The 26,503-nt window shown below is 41.9% G+C and overlaps 3 protein-coding genes across 8 annotated transcripts in view; all 3 read right to left on the reverse strand.

Annotated features, from left to right (window-relative positions):
- LOC109908953 (large neutral amino acids transporter small subunit 4-like) overlaps positions 1-9,894 on the reverse strand; it is a 42,608-nt gene extending 32,714 nt beyond the window's left edge. Inside the window, exons 1-2 of the mRNA XM_020507772.2 lie at positions 9,699-9,894; positions 7,704-7,920 (exon numbers count right to left, since the gene is read on the reverse strand). Coding sequence (XP_020363361.1) covers positions 7,704-7,863 — 160 coding nt within the window. The 5' untranslated portion in view covers positions 7,864-7,920; positions 9,699-9,894. The remainder of the gene's footprint in view (positions 1-7,703; positions 7,921-9,698) is intronic.
- A 169-nt stretch (positions 9,895-10,063) lies between these two features.
- On the reverse strand, positions 10,064-16,386 carry LOC109908952 (nucleotide-binding oligomerization domain-containing protein 1-like). The gene is made up of 7 exons (XM_020507770.2): positions 14,441-16,386; positions 13,851-14,300; positions 13,614-13,700; positions 13,353-13,436; positions 13,166-13,249; positions 12,819-12,902; positions 10,064-11,105 (listed from the first exon to the last, which is right to left on the reverse strand). The coding sequence occupies exons 1-7, from the start codon at positions 16,384-16,386 to the stop codon at positions 11,012-11,014; spliced, it is 2,829 nt and encodes a 942-aa protein (XP_020363359.1). The 3' UTR covers positions 10,064-11,011.
- A 1,021-nt stretch (positions 16,387-17,407) lies between these two features.
- The window catches only part of LOC109909366 (unconventional myosin-Ic-like), a 57,340-nt gene continuing 48,244 nt past the window's right edge, over positions 17,408-26,503 (reverse strand). For 4 of the 6 annotated variants that reach the window (XM_031796007.1, XM_031796011.1, XM_031796010.1 and 1 more), the window contains 14 exons: positions 25,171-25,288; positions 24,625-24,738; positions 24,416-24,492; positions 24,197-24,265; positions 23,833-23,917; positions 23,571-23,730; positions 22,862-22,945; positions 22,599-22,692; positions 22,429-22,484; positions 21,633-21,768; positions 21,345-21,415; positions 20,995-21,092; positions 20,310-20,467; positions 17,408-19,983 (listed from right to left, as the gene is read on the reverse strand). In XM_031796007.1, the coding sequence (XP_031651867.1) occupies positions 20,341-20,467; positions 20,995-21,092; positions 21,345-21,415; positions 21,633-21,768; positions 22,429-22,484; positions 22,599-22,692; positions 22,862-22,945; positions 23,571-23,730; positions 23,833-23,917; positions 24,197-24,265; positions 24,416-24,492; positions 24,625-24,738; positions 25,171-25,288 (1,289 nt within the window). In that variant the 3' untranslated portion in view covers positions 17,408-19,983; positions 20,310-20,340. Of the gene's footprint in view, positions 19,984-20,309; positions 20,468-20,994; positions 21,093-21,344; positions 21,416-21,632; positions 21,769-21,895; positions 22,053-22,428; positions 22,485-22,598; positions 22,693-22,861; positions 22,946-23,570; positions 23,731-23,832; positions 23,918-24,196; positions 24,266-24,415; positions 24,493-24,624; positions 24,739-25,170; positions 25,289-26,503 lie in introns of those variants that run through there. The other 2 variants (XM_031796008.1, XM_031796012.1) reach the window with 2 other exon arrangements.

Raw genomic sequence — 26,503 nt, forward strand, 5'->3', positions numbered from 1 at the left:
TATTATTATGTTCTAGTCCATCACAGGCCATGTTCTAATGATATTATTATGTTCTAGTCCATCACAGGCCATGTTCTAATGATATTAGTATATGTTCTAGTCCATCACAGGCCATGTTCTAATGATATTATTATTATGTTCTAGTCCATCACAGGCCATGTTCTAATGATATTATTATTATGTTCTAGTCCATCACAGGCCATGTTCTAATGATATTAGTATATGTTCTAGTCCATCACGGGCCATGTTCTAATGATATTATTATGTTCTAGTCCATCACAGGCCATGTTCTAATGATATTATTATGTTCTAGTCCATCACAGGCCATGTTCTAATGATATTATTATGTTCTAGTCCATCACGGGCCATGTTCTAATGATATTATTATGTTCTAGTCCATCACAGGCCATGTTCTAATGATATTATTATGTTCTAGTCCATCACAGGCCATGTTCTAATGATATTATTATGTTCTAGTCCATCACAGGCCATGTTCTAATGATATTATTATGTTCTAGTCCATCACGGGCCATGTTCTAATGATATTATTATTATGTTCTAGTCCATCACAGGCCATGTTCTAATGACATTATTAAATGTTCTAGTCCATCACAGGCCATGTTCTAATGATATTATTATGTTCTAGTCCATCACAGGCCATGTTCTAATGATATTATTATTATGTTCTAGTCCATCACAGGCCATGTTCTAATGATATTATTATTATGTTCTAGTCCATCACAGGCCATGTTCTAATGATATTAGTATATGTTCTAGTCCATCACAGGCCATGTTCTAATGACATTATTAAATGTTCTAGTCCATCACAGGCCGTGTTCTAATGATATTATTATGTTCTAGTCCATCACAGGCCATGTTCTAATGATATTAGTATATGTTCTAGTCCATCACAGGCCATGTTCTAATGATATTATTATTATGTTCTAGTCCATCACAGGCCATGTTCTAATGATATTATTATGTTCTAGTCCATCACAGGTCATGTTCTAATGATATTATTATGTTCTAGTCCATCACAGGCCATGTTCTAATGATATTATTATGTTCTAGTCCATCACGGGCCATGTTCTAATGATATTATTATGTTCTAGTCCATCACGGGCCATGTTCTAATGATATTATTATTATGTTCTAGTCCATCACAGGCCATGTTCTAATGATATTAGTATATGTTCTAGTCCATGTTCTAATAATATTATTATGTTCTAGTCCATCACAGGCCATGTTCTAATGATATTATTATGTTCTAGTCCATCACAGGCCATGTTCTAATGATATTTTTATGTTCTAGTCCATCACAGGCCATGTTCTAATGATATTATTATGTTCTAGTCCATCACAGGCCATGTTCTAATAATATTATTATGTTCTAGTCCATCACAGGCCATGTTCTAATGACATTATTAAATGTTCTAGTCCATCACAGGCCATGTTCTAATGATATTATTATGTTCTAGTCCATCACAGGCCATGTTCTAATGATATTATTATGTTCTAGTCCATCACAGGCCATGTTCTAATGATATTATTATTATGTTCTAGTCCATCACAGGCCATGTTCTAATGATATTAGTATATGTTCTAGTCCATCACAGGCCATGTTCTAATGACATTATTAAATGTTCTAGTCCATCACAGGCCATGTTCTAATGATATTATTATGTTCTAGTCCATCACAGGCCATGTTCTAATGATATTAGTATATGTTCTAGTCCATCACAGGCCATGTTCTAATGATATTATTATTATGTTCTAGTCCATCACAGGCCATGTTCTAATGATATTATTATGTTCTAGTCCATCACAGGTCATGTTCTAATGATATTATTATGTTCTAGTCCATCACAGGCCATGTTCTAATGATATTATTATGTTCTAGTCCATCACGGGCCATGTTCTAATGATATTATTATGTTCTAGTCCATCACGGGCCATGTTCTAATGATATTATTATTATGTTCTAGTCCATCACAGGCCATGTTCTAATGATATTAGTATATGTTCTAGTCCATGTTCTAATAATATTATTATGTTCTAGTCCATCACAGGCCATGTTCTAATGATAGTATTATGTTCTAGTCCATCACAGGCCATGTTCTAATAATATTATTATGTTCTAGTCCATCACAGGCCATGTTCTAATGACATTATTAAATGTTCTAGTCCATCACAGGCCATGTTCTAATGATATTATTATGTTTTAGTCCATCACAGGCCATGTTCTAATGATATTAGTATATGTTCTAGTCCATCACAGGCCATGTTCTAATGATATTATTATGTTCTAGTCCATCACAGGCCATGTTCTAATGATATTATTATGTTCTAGTCCATCACAGGCCATGTTCTAATGATATTAGTATATGTTCTAGTCCATCACAGGCCATGTTCTAATGATATTATTATTATGTTCTAGTCCATCACAGGCCATGTTCTAATGATATTATTATGTTCTAGTCCATCACAGGCCATGTTCTAATGATATTATTATGTTCTAGTCCATCACGGGCCATGTTCTAATGATATTATTATTATGTTCTAGTCCATCACAGGCCATGTTCTAATGACATTATTAAATGTTCTAGTCCATCACAGGCCATGTTCTAATGATATTATTATGTTCTAGTCCATCACGGGCCATGTTCTAATGATATTAGTATATGTTCTAGTCCATCACAGGCCATGTTCTAATGATATTATTATTATGTTCTAGTCCATCACAGGCCATGTTCTAATGATATTATTATGTTCTAGTCCATCACAGGCCATGTTCTAATGATATTAGTATATGTTCTAGTCCATCACAGGCCATGTTCTAATGATATTATTATGTTCTAGTCCATCACAGGCCATGTTCTAATGATATTATTATGTTCTAGTCCATCACAGGCCATGTTCTAATGATATTAGTATATGTTCTAGTCCATCACAGGCCATGTTCTAATGATATTATTATTATCTAGTCCATCACAGGGCATGTTCTAATGATATTATTATGTTCTAGTCCATCACAGGGCATGTTCTAATGATATTATTATGTTCTAGTCCATCACAGGCCATGTTCTAATGATATTATTATGTTCTAGTCCATCACAGGCCATGTTCTAATGATATTATTATGTTCTAGTCCATCACAGGCCATGTTCTAATGATATTATTATGTTCTAGTCCATCACAGGCCATGTTCTAATGATATTATTACGTTCTAGTCCATCACAGGCCATGTTCTAATGATATTAGTAAATGTTCTAGTCCATCACGGGCCATGTTCTAATGATATTAGTATATGTTCTAGTCCATCACAGGCCATGTTCTAATGATATTATTATTATGTTCTAGTCCATCACAGGCCATGTTCTAATGATATTATTATGTTCTAGTCCATCACAGGCCATGTTCTAATGATATTAGTATATGTTCTAGTCCATCACAGGCCATGTTCTAATGATATTATTATGTTCTAGTCCATCACAGGCCATGTTCTAATGATATTATTATGTTCTAGTCCATCACGGGCCATGTTCTAATGATATTATTATTATGTTCTAGTCCATCACAGGCCATGTTCTAATGATATTATTATGTTCTAGTCCATCACAGGCCATGTTCTAATGACATTATTAAATGTTCTAGTCCATCACAGGCCATGTTCTAATGATATTATTATGTTCTAGTCCATCACAGGCCATATTCTAATGATATTATTATGTTCTAGTCCATCACAGGCCATGTTCTAATGATATTATTATGTTCTAGTCCATCACAGGTCATGTTGTAATGATATTATTATGTTCTAGTCCATCACAGGCCATGTTCTAATGATATTATTATTATGTTCTAGTCCATCACAGGCCATGTTCTAATGACATTATTAAATGTTCTAGTCCATCACAGGCCATGTTCTAATGATATTATTATGTTCTAGTCCATCACAGGCCATATTCTAATGATATTATTATGTTCTAGTCCATCACAGGCCATGTTCTAATGATATTATTATGTTCTAGTCCATCACAGGCCATGTTCTAATGATATTATTATGTTCTAGTCCATCACAGGCCATGTTCTAATGATATTATTATTATGTTCTAGTCCATCACAGGCCATGTTCTAATGATATTATTATTATGTTCTAGTCCATCACAGGCCATGTTCTAATTATATTAGTATATGTTCTAGTCCATCACAGGCCATGTTCTAATGACATTATTAAATGTTCTAGTCCATCACAGGCCATGTTCTAATGATATTATTATGTTCTAGTCCATCACAGGCCATGTTCTAATGATATTAGTATATGTTCTAGTCCATCACAGGCCATGTTCTAATGATATTATTATTATGTTCTAGTCCATCACAGGCCATGTTCTAATGATATTATTATGTTCTAGTCCATCACAGGTCATGTTCTAATGATATTATTATGTTCTAGTCCATCACAGGCCATGTTCTAATGATATTATTATGTTCTAGTCCATCACGGGCCATGTTCTAATGATATTATTATGTTCTAGTCCATCACGGGCCATGTTCTAATGATATTATTATTATGTTCTAGTCCATCACAGGCCATGTTCTAATGATATTAGTATATGTTCTAGTCCATGTTCTAATAATATTATTATGTTCTAGTCCATCACAGGCCATGTTCTAATGATATTATTATGTTCTAGTCCATCACAGGCCATGTTCTAATGATATTTTTATGTTCTAGTCCATCACAGGCCATGTTCTAATGATATTATTATGTTCTAGTCCATCACAGGCCATGTTCTAATAATATTATTATGTTCTAGTCCATCACAGGCCATGTTCTAATGACATTATTAAATGTTCTAGTCCATCACAGGCCATGTTCTAATGATATTATTATGTTCTAGTCCATCACAGGCCATGTTCTAATGATATTAGTATATGTTCTAGTCCATCACAGGCCATGTTCTAATGATATTATTATTATGTTCTAGTCCATCACAGGCCATGTTCTAATGATATTATTATGTTCTAGTCCATCACAGGCCATGTTCTAATGATATTAGTATATGTTCTAGTCCATCACAGGCCATGTTCTAATGATATTATTATTATGTTCTAGTCCATCACAGGCCATGTTCTAATGATATTATTATGTTCTAGTCCATCACAGGCCATGTTCTAATGATATTATTATTATGTTCTAGTCCATCACAGGCCATGTTCTAATGATATTAGTATATGTTCTAGTCCATCACAGGCCATGTTCTAATGATATTATTATTATGTTCTAGTCCATCACAGGCCATGTTCTAATGATATTATTATGTTCTAGTCCATCACAGGCCATGTTCTAATGATATTAGTATATGTTCTAGTCCATCACAGGCCATGTTCTAATGATATTATTATGTTCTAGTCCATCACAGGCCATGTTCTAATGATATTATTATGTTCTAGTCCATCACGGGCCATGTTCTAATGATATTATTATTATGTTCTAGTCCATCACAGGCCATGTTCTAATGATATTATTATGTTCTAGTCCATCACAGGCCATGTTCTAATGATATTATTATGTTCTAGTCCATCACAGGCCATGTTCTAATGATATTAGTACATGTTCTAGTCCATCACAGGCCATGTTCTAATGATATTATTATGTTCTAGTCCATCACAGGCCATGTTCTAATGATATTATTATGTTCTAGTCCATCACGGGCCATGTTCTAATGATATTATTATGTTCTAGTCCATCACAGGCCATGTTCTAATGATATTATTATTATGTTCTAGTCCATCACAGGCCATGTTCTAATGATATTATTATGTTCTAGTCCATCACAGGCCATGTTCTAATGATATTATTATGTTCTAGTCCATCACAGGCCATGTTCTAATGATATTATTATTATGTTCTAGTCCATCACAGGCCATGTTCTAATGATATTATTATGTTCTAGTCCATCACAGGCCATGTTCTAATGATATTATTATATGTTCTAGTCCATCACAGGCCATGTTCTAATGATATTATTATATGTTCTAGTCCATCACAGGCCATGATTCTGTGCTTTATTTGTCCTATCATCTCAAGATCTCAGTGATTACACATATTTTCGACCCACTGCCTCCCTAAGTGTCTGTGTATTTGAAAGATGAAAGGAGGACAGACGAGTCATAGACTATGGGAACACAGAGAGAGAAGAGAGAAGAGAGAAAAGAGAGAAGAGATAGAGAGAGAGAGAGAGAGAGAGATATCCAAGTCACCGGTTTGCTGTAGCATTTAGATGCAAATAAACCAATAAAACAAAAGATGCCCTTGTGAGCACCTGGAAATGTACCTGGTACTTTCATCCCACCACCCCTTGGTTTCATTCATCATCTCTGTGATGTGGGTGATTTAGTGGAACCATCAGATCCCCACAGAGAGAGAGAGCTCTGAATCATAGCTGCATTAGAGGCTTATTAAACAGGCTGACTGCTATTGATGTGTTTTTTTCTCTCAAAGCTCAACTTTGGCTGGGCTGGAAACAACACAAGTGTCTTGGACAATGATATAATAAATCCCTCTCACACACTTTCAACACTAGCCAGGCTGTATAGGTGTGTTTTTTTTAAAGGCCACTTGCTGTCCTTTATGGCAACATCAAAAAACTGTTCAAAAACCCAAATGATGTCATATTCTGCAGTAGTTGCTCTGGGCCTGTATTCGTAAAGCATTTCAGAGTAGAAGTGCTGATCTAGGATCAGGTCTCCCTGTCTATGTAATCTTAGTCATGATCTAAAAGGAGAAACTGATCCTATAGCAGCACTCCTACTCTGTGATTCTGTGAATTTGGTACTGGTTACATTTGCATTGAAGTAGACAAAGCCCCTCAGGAGGAACTGATCATGTCAAATGTAAGTGGAAACTCATACAATTCCTCTGCTCAATGTGATAGGATTAGAAACCCCCCACCCCTTCATCCTATCCTCACCCACAGAGCATCCATTTGATCTGCACATTCTATCACATCCTTCTATTGTAACCCCCCAATGAAATAACTTACGGTATTGTTCTAAAGAGCCCCATTGAAGTGTTGTACCATTCCAACAAATTGAATTAAAACTACACAGACACATAAAGTCCTCTTCGTCTCACAGTAGTGAAATAGAAACACCGTTTGTTGCAGAATGAAATAAGCATAATAAGTAGGATATCTTAAAACACACTCAATCTTTGTCAGACCTTCCAAGCCCAAGTGATACCCATTCACCTGTCTCACATGCTGAAGAGACGTTTCAGTTGAATTACATTCAGTTGGACAACTGACTAGGTATCTCCCTTTCCCCCCAATACTAGACATAGGGGGGAAAATGCTATAAAAACAAAGGTTGCTAAATGTCACAATGAAAACAAGTATTTAAAGCAACAAAAACTACGCATTCACCGAAGCAACAAAAACCTTCCATCATTCTCACATCTACAATGCTTATATAATAACACAGGTATAACCCATGTAATAACGGTATTCCCTTTTTGGGGTTTCCTATTCATTGTAATAAAAATGGCCTACAATGTAAAATAACATTGAGCACCTGGAATAGTGTAATACTGTATAAATCAGACCAATTGTCTCAATTTCCCAACCACCTATAGTGGCAAAACAGGATATACAACACAGAGCATTATGGGTATTGTAGTGCATCATGATACACAGCCTTACCAGGTTCTCTGCAGAGGTAGGAGTAGAAGCCTTCAGACTTGAGCATGATGAGCAGGGAGCCCCAGCCCAGCAGCACAGCAGAGAACAGCAGGTTCTCTATGACCGCAGTCACAGCCATCCACCAGCGCCTGGAGAAGGCTGTGGCCAGGGAGGGTGCCATCTTCACGAGGAGACGAGGGGCACAACGAGGCTCGTAGAACGAAGGAGGGCTGGTGGCCTGGAAGATAAGGTCGATACATATTAAGGGTCAGGTCTAAGAGTGTGAAGAGACACATTTGGTAGTTGTTTGACATTCATACTATAAGAAACTGTATATGAGTTGGTGTGGGATACATCAGAGGTAGCCAATACATAAGGGAGATATACCCACTTACGCTAAAGTCACTGGGCTTCCCTTGTCTTTATCCTTGTAGGTTAATAATTTGTCACTATCACAAAACAGCTGAGCTCTTCAATTTGAGTGCCTGGACTACAAACAAAAACTCTACTCATGTCCCAAAACACCGCCCCAGCTCCCTCTGATTGGCAGATAGTTTCCTGGACCTCTACCATTGGCTGCATATTAATAACGTTACCAAGGATGACTCCACGTGAGGCCAAGATCCCGCCGGTTCGAACCAGTGCGGCGCGAGATTCTCAGCAATGAGAACGTTTTGTTCCCATCTTCACCCGACATCAATACATGCCTATGGGCTAACAGTGTTACGTAATATATAATGACGAGGATACGTTGCCCGTACTAAGCCTATGTTTCAGGCTACATTTTGTGATATTCATATTTTGTCAAATTCATTCCAAAATAATTGTATGACCAGCGGTGAACAACAGACCCACTGGCCAACTAACCATTAGACATGCATTGCATACTATATTAGTCTATGAGGTGGTATTCGTTTTCTCGTGATTCCACAGTCATTTTATTTTTTTACTACATATTAGACTATTAATGTTGGTTATTTTATTGATATGTGTGAAGGTCAGGTCCTCAGCACTATTGACACTGTGTATTAAGCCTATATTTGGATTCGCCGTGTCCTTGTGAGGTTCTTAAACAATAGCAGCATGTTGCGGGAAATGAGCAGCCCTGTAAACTGGTCTGAGCTGGACTGAAATATATCAGCCCTCTCAATGCGCCTCCTGCACCCCACCCCATCTCTTTCGCACGAAAATCAGCTGTTCAGTATCGGAAACACAGCACGCAGTGCATAGGAATAGTCTCACCGTTCGCAACAAAACTGCAATTAGCCTACAGCTTCCATGCAGTTTCACAAATCTCAATGTCCTTTGTTGCTGCTGTTTTGGCAGCAACGACATTGTATGGTTTCACTATTATTATGAAGCACAATGTTATTGTTATTACTAAAAATATTAATAAATGGGCACACAGGTAAGGACAGTTATCTAATATGGCCGTACTTCGTTGCAAAGCAAATATCCCTATGGACATTAAAAATATTAAACTCTTAAACTCAATCTGTAGAAATGCTAAATAAAATCATGATAAAATGACACTGTGAAAAAGTCAACTGCATGCTGTTATTTCCCTAAAATCATTGAAAATAAAGCGTTGCAAACGGTGTATTGGCGGCCCAAGCAAAACACCATAAACAAAAACATAACTGGGACGATCACCCTATTAAATCACGTGCACTAGACCATATGTAACAGTAAAGTTGCTATATTGAAAACTAACAGCACTGCAAGCAACAATAAACACCTCATGTAACAACATCAAATTCATAGTATAACTGACTCATACGGTCCTTGATAGGCCTATAGTCATTTTAAGAGAACTTTAAATTGGAACATTGTTGCATGTTTTGTCTCGGGTATCCAGTCTACATCATTTCAGGCCCGGCTACGAAGATATGACAAAATATATATATATATATATAGTTTTTTCAGTGATCAATTTTCAATAAAAGCAAAGTAGAGAATTTACAGATTCCTCCCCTTAGAATAACAGTAGAGCATCCCTAAAGTGCGGTACCATACCTGAGTGTCTGGAACCAAGAACAAGGTCGCCTGCCTCTCCTCTGACTGGACTCTGTCTTTGTATTAAAATCTATAGTTGTTATTCTCAAAACAACAAATAACATCTATATACTGTAGACTTGATGCTAATTGTTTCTTTGCATTCTTTGCATCAACATTTCTCTTTCAACGCCGATTCCTGCTTTTATTTTCGCACCGAAAGCTGCACAAACAAGCCTGCGTCTCCATTGGCCAGGCCCCGAGCTAGAGAAGAGCTCAAACCAATCAGAGAGCGCTTAAATTATTAAATAAATAATTGGTACAAACAGCCAGCTAATGTTTTGACACAGAAGACGTGGTGTTATGGCAAATAATATGAATTTAAATAAGGACTTGCACGCATTGTTTTATTTTCAATTACATGTCGAGGTTCGTACATTGTCTAGTCTAATTATAGATAAAACTAAAATAGCAAACTTGTTTATGGTTGAGTTAAATGGGAAGCATTTTCCCGATGTTTTTAAAAAATATTTCCAGACAAACTTTTTCCAAAGTGCATAAAGGGATTATGAGTTTCTACCTTCACAGGTGACAAAGTATAGAATTCGATTTGTAGTAATAGTAGCACTGTCCCTGGGCATCACAAAAATCACCTTATGATTCAGGTACTTTACATCTTTTCCTTTTTCTATGGAAATGGAAACAAAGGATAATGACATGTCCCCATGGACCAGACTAGGAAGGATGCAAACAAAAACACTGCAGAAAAGTTTAAATTGATGGTGACATCTTGTGGTAGAATAAAGAAATACTCTCAATTTAATTTTGTCACCCTCAACTTAATACATTTCTATATTAATTCTAAGTAGTGAAATTTAGTTGGCTACCAACAAATTATTGTTAACCCCTTAATGCCCAACTTTGTTAGAGTGAACATGATCATCTACATTTTGCACATATGACCCTAGCCTTCCAGTAGGTCATGTGTATGCAGGTCTATTGCTCTCTGCTGGCCATCCATGGAAGTGCTGTTTAAACGTTTAAACTCGTTACTTGGAGGCGTTTCTGACAACACAAGAATGCAACCTGTTGGAAAAACGTGTAGACCTATTGCAGACGATTTCATTGACCTATGGCTCCATTCATTGACCTATTACAACCTGACAACCAAATATAAACTCTTAGTTCTTTGAACAAAAATAAGAATTAAATACTAATAACATCTTTCTTATATGTGCAAAAGTCCCATATCACACAAATGATAAACAACCACATCATCCACCAATGATAAAGTACTTGGAGTCTATCATCAGCAACAGGAAAGGCAGATGAAATCAGATGCACACTTTGATGTCCAGATGAGATGTGCTCCTGGCGAACTCCTTCAGCTTCCTGACTCCCTCCTTTGATAACTTATTGTCAAACATCCTGAGCAAAGAGACAAAGTCACAATGAAATATCAACATATGTCAAATATTATCTTGTTCAAATAGTAGGAAACTGAGCAGATAACAGTATCAATGCTAAGTCAACTAAATGAAAGATGTTAAGGTTACAGATGCTAAGATGTTAAGGTTACAGATGTTAAGATGTTAAGGTTACAGATGGGGTGGCAGGTAGCCTAGCGGTTAGAGTGTTGGGCCAGTAACCGAAAGGTTGCAAGATCAAATCCCCGAGCTGACAAGGTAAAAATCTGTTGTTCTGCCCCTGAACAAGTCAGTTAACCCACTGTTCCTAGGCCGTCATTGAAAATAAGAATTCGTTTTTAGCCGACTTGTCTAGTTAAATAAACGTAAAACATATATTTTTTTAAATGCATACCTCCAGATTGGATTTCAAATGTTTTAATTGGAGCATATATTGTTTTCACCTTTATTTAACCAGGTAGGCTAGTTGAGAACAAATTCTCATTTACAACGCCGATCTGGCCAAGATAAAGCAAAGCAGTGCGACACAAACAACAACTCAGGGTTACACATGGAATAAACATGCGTACAGTCAATAACACAATAGAAGAAAAAAAAGTATATATACAGTGTGTGCAAATGGCGTGAGGTGGTAAGGCAATAAATAGGCCATAGTAGCGAAGTAATCATATTTAGCAAATTAACACTGGAGTGATAGATGAGCAGATGATGATGTGCAAGTAGAAATACTGGTGTGCAAAAGAGCAGAAAAGTAAATAAAAACAATATGGGGATGAGGTAGGTAGATTGAGCGGGCAATTTACAGATGGGCTATGTACAGCTGCAGCGATCGGTTAGCTGCTCAGATAGCAGTTGTTTAAAGTTAGTGAGGGAAATATAAGTCTCCAGCTTCAGCGATTTTTGCAATTCGTTCCAGTCATTGGCAGGGTTAGTCTGGAAGGAGTTTACAGTCTAGCCAGACACCTAGGTATTTGCAGTTGTCCACATATTCTGAGTCAGAACCGTCCAGAGTAGATGCTAGTCGGGCGGGCGGGGGCGGGCAGCGAACGGTTGAAAAGCATGCATTTGGTTTTTACTAGTGTTTAAGTGCAGTCGGATGCCACGCAAGGAGTGTTGTATAGCATTGAAGCTCGTTTGGAGGTTAGTTAACACAGTGTCCAAAGAAGGGCCAGATGTATACAGAATGGTGTCGTCTGTGTAGAGGTGGAACCCTGTGGTACCCCCATAGAGACTGCCAGAGGTCCGGACAACAGGCCCTCCGATTTGACACACTGAACTCTGTCTGAGAGGTAGTTGGTGAACCAGGCAAGGCAGTCATTTGTGAAACCAAGGCTGTTGAGTCTACCGATTAGAATACGGTGATTGACAGAGTCGAAAGCCTTGGCCAGGTCGATGAAGATGGCTGCACAGTACTGTCTTTTATCGATGGCGGTTATGATATCGTTTAGTACCTTGAGCGTGGCTGAGGTGCACCTGTGACCGGCTCGGAAACCGGATTGCACAGCGGAGAAGGTACAGTGGGATTCAAAATGGTCAGTGATCTGTTTATTAACTTGGTTTTCGAAGACTTGAGAGACAAGGCAGGATGTACAGTATATAGGTCTATAACAGTTTGGGTTTAGAGTGTCACCCCCTTTGAAGAGAGGGATGACCACATGGTATAACATGGTATATACATGGTATAACAGAGTATGTGTGTGTATATACTGCTCACCAGAGATGTTCCAGAGTGGTATTCTCAGTCAGTGCTTCCATGAGGAGTTCTGCTCCCTTATCAGTAATCTGGTTGTCACGGAGCCTGAGGAACACAAAAACAAGTCTGTTGCTAATATTGTTTTACTTGACCAAAAGCCTATGGCCGAGGATCAATCCAAGACAGATTAATAACCTAGGTACAGTGATAGTGCACATCTGCGATCGTTTGAATCCTGGCCCTATTCTTGTAATTACCTAGTGTGAACTGACATGAGAATGTGAGAGAATTTGACCACAGATGTGTAACTAGGCTGTTTTTAACCGCAAAGGATGATATCTTTGATCGCAGTGCTTTCCCAACCTCACCTGACATCTTTAAGTGTATGATTGGTCCGCAGTAGATCCGACAGATAGCCCGCTCCCACATCGCCAATGTGATTGATGGCCATCCTTAAACCATGGAATGATGGCAGACAATGATTGGTGAGAGACTGCTTTATAATAGTTTTATTGAGTACCTGTAGCCTATCAGAGCATTGATATCCTGTGTTACCTGAGGTCGACCACTGTGTGGTTGTCTTTCAGCCCTTCTGTAAGCACCTTGAGTCCCTCACAACCCAGTCCTGTCCCCACCACCCTGGAAAAGGAACCATTCCACAGGGTTGTGTTCATTAGGGCATGCCATGGAAAACGTTTTAAACCGCTTTGCAACAGAAAATAAAAAATGAGTGCATGTAGTCCCTCCAAGGTGGTGATGTCAGTTGTTCTATCCAACTATTCTCTCTGCTTCAATTAGCCCTTATACTGTCCTCACCACAGTCTCTCGACACGGCAGTCCGGGCTCTGCAGGGCACAGGCTAACACAACTGCCCCCTCTGGACCCAGTGGATTCTGCCCTAGCCTTTATGAGGAACGAATACAGGAGATAAATACACAGGGTATTCAATCTCACGTATCAAGAAACAAATGCTGTTTGGAGAAAAATATAAATAACTTAATTTTTGAGTTTGGATTAAGCCTGATTTAAGGTGTTACACATGACTTAGCCCACCTGAGGGTGCTGAAGAGAGGGAGTACAGGCAACAGTCTGCACAGGCCCTCTGCGTCCAGCGCCTGGGCCTCCAGATTCAGATCCTGCAGGTCTGGGATCAGCTGCAGCAGGAAGGCCAGCTCGCTCCAGTCCCTCTTGGCTGGGCCAGACTGGTCTGGGACCTGTTGCTGGGCCAGGACCTGCAGCCAGGCTTGTAGACGCTGCGCCAGGCCTGGGTCCTGGGCCTCGTACAGGCAGTGGCACACGTTGACCTGCCTCTCTGGACTTAGTCTGCCACATTGGAGCTGGGAGTGGAGCAGGCTCAGGAGAAAGGGAGGGGTGAAAGGAGGAGGAGAAGGAGAGGGCAGGGATAGAGAGGAGGAAGAGAGAGATGGGAATATTTGTGATCTGCCTGGGAATAGTCCATCCAGGATGACACGGGTTTGAGGTACCAATAAGCCAGATACAAATCTAAGGAGAAAAATACAAAATAATCTAAAATTAATGTAGAGAAAAATAAGTTAAGACATTTTCTGAACGTTAATATGGGATGAAGTGAATTACAAAACAACACTACTTTTGTCTGTTTTTTTATGCACATATTATTTGACCTGCAGAAGAGGTCCATGTGACCAGACTGATGGTGTCCACCCCAGGAGAAAGCCTTCTTGATGTATCTGCGCAGGAGCCGTCTGGGCCTCAGGAGCTTATTAGCAGTGGAGGTTAACACTTTGTGCAGGGCGACTGGAAAAATGGCTACAACGACGGCTGACTTGAGGCCTAAGAACGGGTCTGAGCCGGAGAGGGCCTGCAGGACGTAATACAGAGCAGCCAGGAACTCCTGTACACTAGTGTGGAGGAAGTGGAAGCTCCTCTGGTAGGTGAGCGAGGCCCGGTCCTCTCGGAGGATCTCCACCAGGAAGGCCTTGGACAGCCCGCTGCAGTCCAGGGAGAAAGAGCTCAGATCAGCCTGGTCGAAGAGGAAGCGCCGCTCCAGTAGGCCCTGGAAGGCCAGGGCTCCCAGGTCTCTCAGCATGGGCCGCATCTCCTGTAGGACCCGCGGGGCCTCCTGGAGACGCTGCGGGCTGCAGCCTTCCTGACTGCGGCCCTCTCCGTGGAACACCAGGACGGACTTGAGGAAGCAGCAGTAGATCTCTGTGATGGTGATGGGCTTGACATCGCCGCTCATTAACGTCACACTGGGAACAGTGAAGGAGAAGATGGAAGGGGTTGGAGTGGCTTTTTCAGCGCTGTTGTTGGTGGTATCACTGGAGCCTGCTGGCGTTGTCCTAGCTGTACTGGGCAGAGTGGTGGTGGTGACTTGGCTAAAGTAGCTGGGGGCTCCGTCACGGAGGGCAGTGGAGACAATCCAGCAGAAGGCCGGTATACGACACATGAGCTGGAGGGGCTGGTAGGAGGAAACGTAGCCCCACACGGCAGAGGCCACCAGGGGAGAGCTGCAGCTCTGCTCAAAGTAGTGCCTCTGCTGGTCTGTGGAGAAGCCCAGGACGCTGTAGAGCTGGGTCACCAGCAGTGGAGGGACCTTGGAGACGGCGTGGGGCCGTGATGTGACCAGGATGGAGATACCGGGGAGGAGGTGACCCTTGATCAGGTTTACCACCATTTCCCCCATGCCCAGCCTCCGCTCCGGATCCGAGCACTTGGGACTCTGTTCAAAGTCCAGAGGGAAGCGGAACTCATCGAGCCCGTCCAAGATGAGCAGGATCCGGCCGGGTTGGGAGTCAACGACCCGGGCCAGAACAGGTTTGAGGTGGCTGTAGTGCACCAGAAGAAGCTCCTGCAAGCTCTGCGGCTCACTGAGCAGATTGAGCTCTCTGAAGGATAGGGACAGGACTATCTTCTGGGAGTCAAAGTCCCTGGCCCACTCATAAACCAGACGTATAACCACGGTGGTCTTCCCACTGCCAGCCACCCCCGAGAGCAGAGTCATATTGTCTCCTGGAACAGACAGCAGACTCTGGCAGACATCTTGAAAGGTACAGACCTGGTCCTGGCTCCGGAAGGCATCACCCACCATGGCTGCCTCGTGCTGGTGGTACTGCAGGGGAACAGAGTAGCCCACGCACCTGGACAACGTAATATCTGTAAAGGAACCAGGCTCATTAACGCTCTCTGAGCTACTAGTCCCGATCCTAAGGTAATCAACGGGACCGTGCTGCCTGCCTAATATGTCCTTGTGTTTCCTCAAGTGCTCCTGCATGTTGGTTGGACCAGAGTCACTGCTGCTGGTTCCAGTGCCCTCGGGTGGGATAGCAGCTAGCATAGACCCTGACTCTGTGTTGGCTCTCTGTGACTGTAGTACATGAAAGAAGGCTCGACAGGCTTCCTCTCCACGCCCGTGTAGCACATCCAGCAGAGTCCTCATGCAGTCCCTCTCCCCCGGGCGACCTCCCCCTCTCACCAGGCTGAGGTCCTCCTCAGTAAGAGCCCCTACCTGATAAAGAAGCTCCTGGAGGTGGGTGACATTTTGGCTCCAGCTCTCCACCAGTTGCACACGACGCTCCTGTAGTTCTATACTGCGTGGCCCCACCGCCATTATGGGGACTGGGGAGACTCACTCTTGCGGTGACTGGTTTACCAGAATATATTTGTCTATTGCCCACTTATTCAACAACATACAAGACTCGCAGGAGAAGTGGTTTGAATATGGAAGTGGTTCTTCCGCATTCCTTTCTGTAAATCGAGGCGTTGTTTACAGCATAAAATGGAGAAATACAGGTCCACATTGTCTCAGTTGTCATTTCAGAAAATAACATTAATACATTTTATTATGACTTCAAAACAGGATGTAGGCTTAAAAAGAATCATATGGCATGATAATATTAGTGTGACATTGTAGCTTAGGCTATAAAACAAACTTGTCAACTATAAATGTTGTGTTATTGAATTGTAATTATTAAGTTAACATAACTAGAAAATAAATATATATTTATTTGTAATATCGGACTTCCTAAAACAGACTTTAATCCGCTGAGTTTGCAAGATTCCATAATAACCTGTTGCCACTAAGATTACAATTTAATTTATTACACGTTATTACATGATTATTACAATAAAAGTTATGGCATCAGTGTCAAATGTGTCAAAAAAAAAGTCAGAACATAAAAGGTAGAATGATTGCTAAAAATAAACGTACCCCTTTTGAAAGTGAAACTATCTTAACTTTCCCGAATGATGAACCACTGATATACCTAGTCTATAAATGAACATTGATTAACAGCCAATGCCATGTTTTTAAATAACAGAACTATGACTAAAGCCTGGTGTGTTAGTTTTATACACCTATAGAGCAGAGAGACTATTCAAACTCAAGACTAGAGATAATGTCAAATTCCTCATCACAGCTGAGGATTGCGTCACTTCCTACTGTCCCTTGAGATCAAAACGTCATTTCAACATGTTGCAAGATGGTAGGTTTTAGCTGTTCTGGCTTGGGACTTATAATGACCGCACAGTAAAATTCAGAGTAAAGATTACTTGCATAATCTAGTTTTACTGTTAAAATGCATCAAATTATCAATGAAGGACATTTGTAATGAAGGACCCAGACAGAATAATATAATTTAAAGTTTATTTTTTACATTTTATCTTTAGCGTGTTGGTCTAATTCTACATGATGGTGCATACAGACACTCAGGACTGATAACTTGTGTATTGTAAATTAGTAAAAAATAGGATTTGGTTTGAAGACAGGCTTTATAGAGAAACTTCTATGACATTCTAAAAAGGAGGAATCCGATTTTTTTTGTATATATAGTTTTTACTCTGGAATAAGTGACATTGTCGAGGAGGTATTTGTCACAGAATTCCATACAAAACGGGTTGTAATTTCTATTAAACTCAAGGCACATTAGCAACACACAATTTTTTTGAACAAGTCTAAATGAATGTTACACTTACAAATCCTCACTTGGCTCAAATCTCTTATTAGAGCACAGAACACAATAGCCCGGTCCCAGATCTGTTTGCGCTGTCTGGCATTGGCAAGAGAGCACAGCCCGATCTGGGACCAGACTAACCAAGCACACATCTTCCACCAGGAAAATAATAACACTATAAATTGACATATAATCATACAACAGACAATTAACAGACATTTCATCAACTATTGCGTCTTTGGCTAGCGTCAGTGCAGTAGCACACCTTTAATTAGGCATATTGCACCTGTCATACCGTTCTTTCACTGGGTTGCCAGCTGTACACAGCTCAGAGGCTTGGTCATAGGAGGATGGGGGGGGGGGGGGGGGGCACTCAAGAGGCAAAGCAAAGGAAGAAGCAGCACAGAAACGTGAAGAGTGAAACGTTGCTCAGAAAGTCTGCTGGGGAGAGGTGTGTAGATTAAAACTCACATCTATGAACTGTAGTGTCACGTGGGTTATACCAACACACCTCTGGTTTGTTACAAAGATAGATAAGTGTTCCTGAGGATGTTACCGTTGATCCGTGTGCTTTCTGTGAAGAACACCCGTGGCTATGATGTATATGCTATGACGTAGGTATTAACACACCAGGAAGAGTCTCGATTGCATTTACTGCAGTGCATGGGGCCTCTTCTCTCTTGAAGGCCCTGTGTTCAGAAGTGCCAATCAAAACATTCAAAACATTGTTGAGAGGGCTGGGCTGTCGGTACGCCAGAAACAGTGAGGCTGTATTGTAGCGTAACACTGTAGACAGATTCTATATCAATATGTAGTGCATTCGTCTGTACCGTCGCCCCTGTCACAAAGGATAGCACAAAAATCGTCGGGAAAGTAATGGCAAATGTGTTAGAAGAAGTAGTGAACGTTGTCCCGACTAGTACTAGCCTGACGAGAGCTGCTACACTTACCCAGAGTACGGAAACGGCAGCCTGGAAACGCGACACAAAAGGAAAGCAAATGGATCATAGCGTGTTTTCCAAAAAGCTTCAATTCTAGAGGTCTAACTTGGAGTGAAGGGTAAGTGTGTGTGTGTGTGTGTGTGTGTGTGTGTACAGTATGCATGTCTCTCTCTCTGAATCGTCGTCTTCCAGGCCATCCTGAGGGTATACGAGACATCTGGCTCTAACGGAGGAGTCAAGGTCATCCCCAAAGTGTCATTGTTTAATTGGTGTATCAACATATAAATGATCCATTAACAATAACTTAGTAAAGGAGAAAGGCACAATTGTTGGGTGGAAAACAAGAGATAAAATGCAAAGACTAAACGGTTTTCTATTCTTTACCCCCCCCCCCCCCCCATTTCCTTTCTCACCTTTGTTCCCTCTGTATCTCTATTATACATTGTAAAGACCACATACACTATGGCGTTTCCATTATAAATCAATTATAAAACACATTTCTCATCACCGAAAAGCTTTGGTTTACGCTTCCATTTGGGCTCCTCCATGATATTTACATCAAACAATGATTTAGAGCTCTATGGCACTGCATAGACCAAATGTACTCCACATTCTGGCCAGTATGCTCTGGGTCAAAAGGTCACACACGCACATGACTTTTCTGCTAATATCCCCTCGGATGGAAAACCTCAAGAGCATTGTGTCCGAGTCGACACAAGTTTGAAAAAACCCCCAACTCTTCCTTATGACCTTCTCTACCAAACTCCCTGCTTCTCGATAGCTCAAAACAAACCTAGCCTCTACATACCATCAGCCATCTACGTCATTTCCACTATAACAAAAGCCTCTGCCCCCAAACAGTTAAGAGTAGTATCAGAGAGGGTGAAAAGTCTACATTACTGAACAGAGAAAATATTGTGAAAAAAGAATGACGGAAAGAAAAAGCAAAAGGAGACCCGATACACCCTCATTGACTGCTTGTTCATGTTCCCAAATTAAGCAGAAGTAGTGCAGGAAAAATGCACCAAAACATTGTTATTCCTTGGCTTCATATAATAAAATCGTAATAGTCAAATAACAAGCATTAATCCCCAAAATATATAAAACATAAATATAAATTAATTAAATCGCTAGACTTTTTCTTAATTGGAAGCACATGCCCGTTCCTGTAGCGAGAGCTGGCATTTGATTGGCTTAGGCAGAGAAGGGTCTGCGGTTGTGATTGGTGAATAGGAGCGTATTCCAGGAAGGACTTCCTTGGCGTGGTCAGATGATCAGCCATGTCTATCATCTTGAGTTCAGTCGAGGGGCAGTCTGAAATAATTCAGGGAAGACCGAGGTAACCATTACAAAGAAGTTAACTTTAACTCAATATTGATTGGTTCTCTTTACAATATTGATTGGTTCTCTTTACAATGTAAACGTGCAGAACAAATGGTGTCTACCAGAGATACACCTACAATGAAAATCAATGTACAGTTTAACAGGGGGCGTTAACAAAACAATCGTGTCCTGTACGTCACACAACAACAACCAGCTTTAAAAAGTCAAGTACAGTCAGCTGATATAAATACGAATGCAGGACTCCAATAATCAATCAACTCTGACTCCAATCATGCAGTATTGATGTTTCAACCTACTGTATTAGTCCTGTAGGGGAGGACTGACGCTTTATATCCCTCCGTTATTCCGACTCACCACTGAGAGGTGGCCATTCTTCGCCTTGGCAACCAGCAGCTCAGAGCCAGAGGTGAAGTCTATGATCCCTTCCTTACCTTGGCCCATCGTGAAAGTTATACTGGGAGAGAGAGAGAGAAACTTCTGTATGTGTAATGTTTACTGTTAATTTTTTGTTGTTTTTCACTTTATATATTCACTTTGTATGTTGTCTACCTCACTTGCTTTGGCAATGTTAACACATGTTTCCCATGCCAAAAAAGCCCTTGAATTGAATTGAATTGAGAGAGAGAGAGAGAGAAAGAAGAGATGCAGTTCTTTTACAGTCAAAACATATTTTTCTAACAAATGAAACTAATCGGATTGCAGATGGTGATGGTGTCTATGAATTCAAGTCCTGTCAGCTGGTGGTAGAATTCCATGCAAGCAATTTAACCCCAGAATGTCAATTGTGCATAGTTTATATTAATATTAACATAGACCTGTTTTTCGATGCCACTGAATAACACAGGACATGGCTTATCTAGTTCCAGGTCTCAGTATCTATAAATAGACTTATCCAAATAAAGTGATACCTACACCACAAACAGAATGACACGCCATCATATCCACCATCTGACCACGGCCAGCTTCAGTGCAACAACTCACCTTCCCTGGTTGATGTTGATGCTGTTGACCTTGTCGGCACAAATGGCCACTTTGGTCAGGGTCTCGATGATGTGGTCACTCTGAAGCACCACATCTCCCTACAGACCAGAGGAGACCGGAGAGGAGTTACATCTTCACTACTAGCCCGTCCCAGATCTGTTTGCGTTTGGCGTGACAATGACATTAGGTGTTGGCAAGACAGCACAAACTGACCTGGGATCAGGCTACTTCACTGCTACACCTAACAGAGGCATCGGTTAAGTACGTAATAGCCGGTGTGTCATGGGGTTATGGCCATGGGGTTAGGACCATGTTATGACTGTGTAAGACAGCGCTCAGGTCAGCCTCACCTTCTGTTTTTTGTCTTCAGTGGGCACGTGCAGTACGAAGACACCGTCACTGAGAGAGCTGACTGAGATACCTGAGGCCGGACAGACAGACAGAGAGAAATGGTCATTGGGAGAACTATGAGCATCACTCAGACAAATTCAGCGTGGCCTCTGCAAGGACCCCAGACAACAGTAACCCGGGGCTTGGGTCCATTCCGTTTCCATTCAATCAATTTAGGAAGTAAACAGAAATTTCAATTGAAACGGCATTTCACCACCATCCCATCCCTGAACCATGTGACCGCTGACCTTTGAGGGCGGCGTAGTCGATGCGCTGCTTGAGCTTGGCCTCCTCCACGATGACAGCACAGTTGGAGGTGAGCAGCAGCTGCCTTGGTCGCGCCTTGTAGCCCTTCCTGTCGTACTTGGTCACTGGGACTGCATACTGAGGAGTGGGAGGGGGACATTATTAGCCTTGTAGCCCTTCCTGTCATACTTGGTCACTGGGACTGCATACTGAGGAGTGGGAGGGGGACATTATTAGCCTTTTAGCCCTTCCTGTCGTACTTGGTCACTGGGACTGCATACTGAGGAGTGGGAGGGGGACATTATTAGCCTTGTAGCCCTTCCTGTTGTACTTGGTCACTGGGACTGCATACTGAGGAGTGGGAGGGGGACATTATTAGCCTTGTAGCCCTTCCTGTCGTACTTGGTCACTGGGACTGCATACTGAGGAGTGGGAAGGGGACATTATTAGTCTTGTAGCCCTTCCTGTCGTACTTGGTCACTGGGACTGCATACTGAGGAGTGGGAAGGGGACATTATTAGTGGGGGGGGGGATTTTGTATTTCATTGGACAAGAGGAGAGACTGTGGGAAAGATCGAGGGTGTGTCACAAAGGCAGTGGGCTGGTTTCAAACGTTTGAGCTGCAGGGAGCAGCATTAACCACTAGGCTGGACCAGCCATGCCCCAGACACGATCAGGGTTAAGAATCAGTAACACATGAATATACTGTACTGAGTATATATTAAAAAGACAAGTATGCAACCCTACATAAATCCAAAGTAGAGAATCGAATGGGCATATAAACACACTAGTACTGACCTTCATCGTCTCACTGCCAAGTGACTGCAACACCTTGGGGTTAATCTCCTCTCCATCTGAGGAGAGAGAGGCACAGGACGAATGTTAGGTGTGTGTGTGTGTGTGTGTGTGTGTGTGTGTGTGTGTGTGTGTATACACGTGAACACATACGTGTTTATCAAGGCACTTACTGAGTCTTGTGCCCATAAAGAGCTTTGGGACACTTTGGGGGTAGTTGTCCTTCTTGTTTTTGAAGATCTCACTGGCCACCATTTTCTGCTCCAACTTCATTGACAGACAGAGAGCGAACAGACAAACAGTTTGGAGAGAAGTTATATTGGTGAAGTAGAAGGCCAACATCTGAAGTTCTGAACTCGTATTGGTGAAGAGCTAGGAACACACATTCATTTGTAAGGACAAAATGTACCACTATACTCAATAATACGCTATATACCTGGTGTTTCCACTCTGGGTTGATCCTCTTGCAGTAGCCCCACACCATGTTCTGCATGTACAGTTTACGGAGCTGCTCTGACGCCTATTGGATGGAGAAGGACTCGTCACGTGCCATTTTAACAACTCAAAACGTGTCGTCAAGAAAAATGCCTCAATTCAGACAGCTGTTTCAATGTCGCCTACATCAGTGGTTGCAAAATGTTACTACATGATTCCATGTGTGTTATTTCATAGTTTTGATGTCTTCACTATTATTGTACAATGTAGAAAATAGTTTACAAAAATAAAGAAAAACCCTGGAATGAATATGTGAGTTCAAACTTTTGTACTGTGTACATATCACATGAATACACATTAGACATGGCAAAACGTATAGAATTGCAAGAAAATTTGCTTTAAAACTGCAACATGTTCTCTGCACCGCATGACAAAATGTGTAGAATTGAAGGAAATAAGCATTAAACCTGCAACAAGTTCTCTCTGCCAACAAGAGGGGTGACAAGAGGGGTGTGAACAGTTTGTCACAAACCATGCTTGTGCCCAGAGAAACAGACGTGGTGGGTGCGCAATGTTCCCCAATGTTGGACGGGGGGGGGGGGGGCTGAGTGGAAAAAGTCTGGGAACCCCTGACCTACATCATAATACTGTTCAAATGTGATTGAGCCGGTTTACTGACTAGTTCTGTGTCTTGTGTAATGTTGCGTTACCTCGATGAGGGCGGTCGGTGCCGTGGGCCAGCTCTTGTCCAGGACCGACTTGGGGAGGTTCCTGCGCAGCTTCATCAGGAAGGAGTAGCGCACATAATCCAGGAAGTACTCATTCTCAGGACAACGCTCATTGTGGCGGTAGATGAAGCCCTTGATGAACCTGAGAAGACACAGACAGAGAGCAGTGTCACAAGCTAATGAATATTCATGAACTCTTTTACCCTCCTAGTTAAGTTAAACTCGTGCCCAGTAGAGCCCCCACCTGCGGATGGTGTTGGCGGCCTGCCTCTTGCGTTGTGCCCTCCTACAGGCCAGGATGCCCCTCCACCACGCCTGGACCACAACCGCTGGAGAGGGACACACAGCGGCGAGAGAATCAAGACCCGGGCCCGTCTGTATCAAGCGTCTCAGAGTAGCAGTGCTGATCTAGGATCAGGTCCCTTCTGTCCATGCAATCTTATTCATTGTGATAAAAACTGATCCGAAGCCTTGCTCTCCTACTCTGAGAGGCTTAGAGCAACATCCAACTGAACAAGACAAGAGTGATCGAATAGACATGCACAGTGACTACAGAAGAGCTAAATTCTTGCTGACACGGACGTAGAGGTTAAGGGTAGCCCTCCTACCTGATGATCTGAGTTTGCGGTATTTGGTCTTCTGGCTGTAGCCCTTCCAGGATGACTGCAGTTTGCTGGCTGAAGAGAGAGAGAGAGAAAGAGAGAGAGAAAGAGAGCGAGAGAGAAAGAGAGAGAGAAAGAGATGTTCAGAGGGTTCGGATACTACAGTCCGGAGAGACAGCAGGTGACAGCCGTCAACTAAGACCATGTGATACGTGACTCTCTCACCGAGGCTGTGTTTCCTCGTTTCCAGCGCGTCCTCTGTGGCGAACAGGGTTTTTGGAAAACGGATGAAGATTTTGGATCTGTAAAAGCAAACGGAGCTCCACTAAGCTGGCAGTGTGCCTTTATACAACACACAGGGGCATTCAGAGCGTGTTCAGCACGGGGAGGGATTTGGTAACGCCATGACTGTTTTCACTGGGTAAGGGTCTCACCTGCCCAGTTTGTACTCCTCAGGTTTGTAACCTAGGTGTTTGACCAGTGTGGAGACTCCGTCTGCCAGCTTGCCCTGCCAGCTAGGCCAGGTCTCCGGGCACAGGGACTTATACCTGCCAGGGACAGACAAAAACAACACACACTGGTATATTATATGCAAAATATTACATTTAGGTTATATCACTAACTTTGAATAGTTGTGGAGATTCGTCAATCCCTTGCAGGTGTATTAATTTGCTAACATAATTATTTCATCTGCCATTGAGTGAACCTATAATGCCAGTGAACTACATTCAAGCCTGATAGAGGCAGGACTAGCTCCGAGCCAGGCAGGTCTAGCTCCGGGCCAGGCAGGTCTAGCTCCGGGCCAGGCAGGTCTAGCTCCGGGCCAGGCAGGTCTAGCTCCGGGCCAGGCAGGTCTAGCTCCGGGCCAGGCAGGTCTAGCTCCGGGCCAGGCAGGTCTAGCTCCGGGCCAGGCAGGACTAGCTCCGGGCCAGGCAGGACTAGCTCCGAGACAGGCAGGTCTAGCTCCGAGACATAGTCACCTCTGGAGGAAGGTCTCATAGTGGCGGCGGTAGGCAAAGCCAGCTCTCCTCACGCGGAGGTTCTCCATCAGACCCAGGTACTTCACCTGATGCCTGATGAGAACATCGTCGAACCGTCCTGAGAGAGAGAGGTAAGAGAGAGGTAAGAGAGAGGTAAGAGAGAGGTGAGAGAGAGGTGAGAGGTGAGAGGTGAGAGAGAGAGAGAGAGAGAGAGAGAGAGAGAGAGAGAGGTGAGAGAGAGAGAGAGAGAGAGAGAGAGAGAGAGATGAGAGGTGAGAGAGAGAGAGAGAGAGAGAGAGAGAGAGAGATGAGAGAGAGAGGTGAGAGTGATGAGAGAGAGATGAGAGGTGAGAGAGAGAGAGATGAGAGGTGAGAGAGAGAGATGAGAGAGAGAGAGATGAGAGGTGAGAGATGAGAGGTGAGAGGGACCACATTAGCCTAAGTTACAGTAGTATATAACTGGTGAAATTGCAATACATTGTTATTGACATTTTCCATTTTTGCTTCTGTTGAATGGTTTGTTGTTACAGTTGTTAGCAGTAACGCGTGACGCTTATTCAAGCAAAACATAGAAAAACACAATTGATCCGACTTAGTCCCAGAAAAGCAGACAACGGACAATAAGGAGGGTAGGCGTGAGGAGAGAAAGAGCAACAGTAGGAAAGACACAGAAGGCCATCTATTGACAAAGGCCAGCTCGATATACTGAGCAACGCAGTGTGAAGCACAGTGGTGCCATTGATGTCACTGAACACAATCAAAACGGAAGGTCAGATTTAAGAAACGTAGACAAAAACAGACAAGATATTATTTGAAAATTTATTTTGAGCTGAAAACCTGTGTGGTAGCAGATGGCGTAGTTAACGGCTGAGAGACCATTTTAGTTTTAAAGCTAGTTCCTGGCAATTCTACATATTTTGTCAAGGGGCTGAGAGAAAAACTGCAGTTTCAAAGCTCATTTCCACCAATGGCTTTATGCCGTGTTCTTATGCGATCGGAATGACTTAAACATAACTAAATCAAACGGGGGCCCCGAGCTATTTTTAGAATTTTTGATTCTGTCTAGTTTTTATTTTGGTGACTGTTAGTTCTCAGAGATTATCTTATTTAAAAAAACATATTAAGACAAATTTTAGATCTGGTTTAAGTCGTTTAAGTTTACACTGAAAGAGTTTTTACCATCCCGAAAAATGTATTAACATGTATACATGCAGCGGTGCGCCACTGCTAAATGCATATAGGTGAAACACTGTATTCATTAGGCACCAAACAGAAGCAAATGTACTGGAACAAGGAGGGACTACCATGACCAATTCAGAAAAGCTCATTTTAG

This window comes from Oncorhynchus kisutch, linkage group LG18 (assembly GCF_002021735.2).
Source record: "Oncorhynchus kisutch isolate 150728-3 linkage group LG18, Okis_V2, whole genome shotgun sequence".
NCBI lineage: Eukaryota > Metazoa > Chordata > Actinopteri > Salmoniformes > Salmonidae > Oncorhynchus > Oncorhynchus kisutch.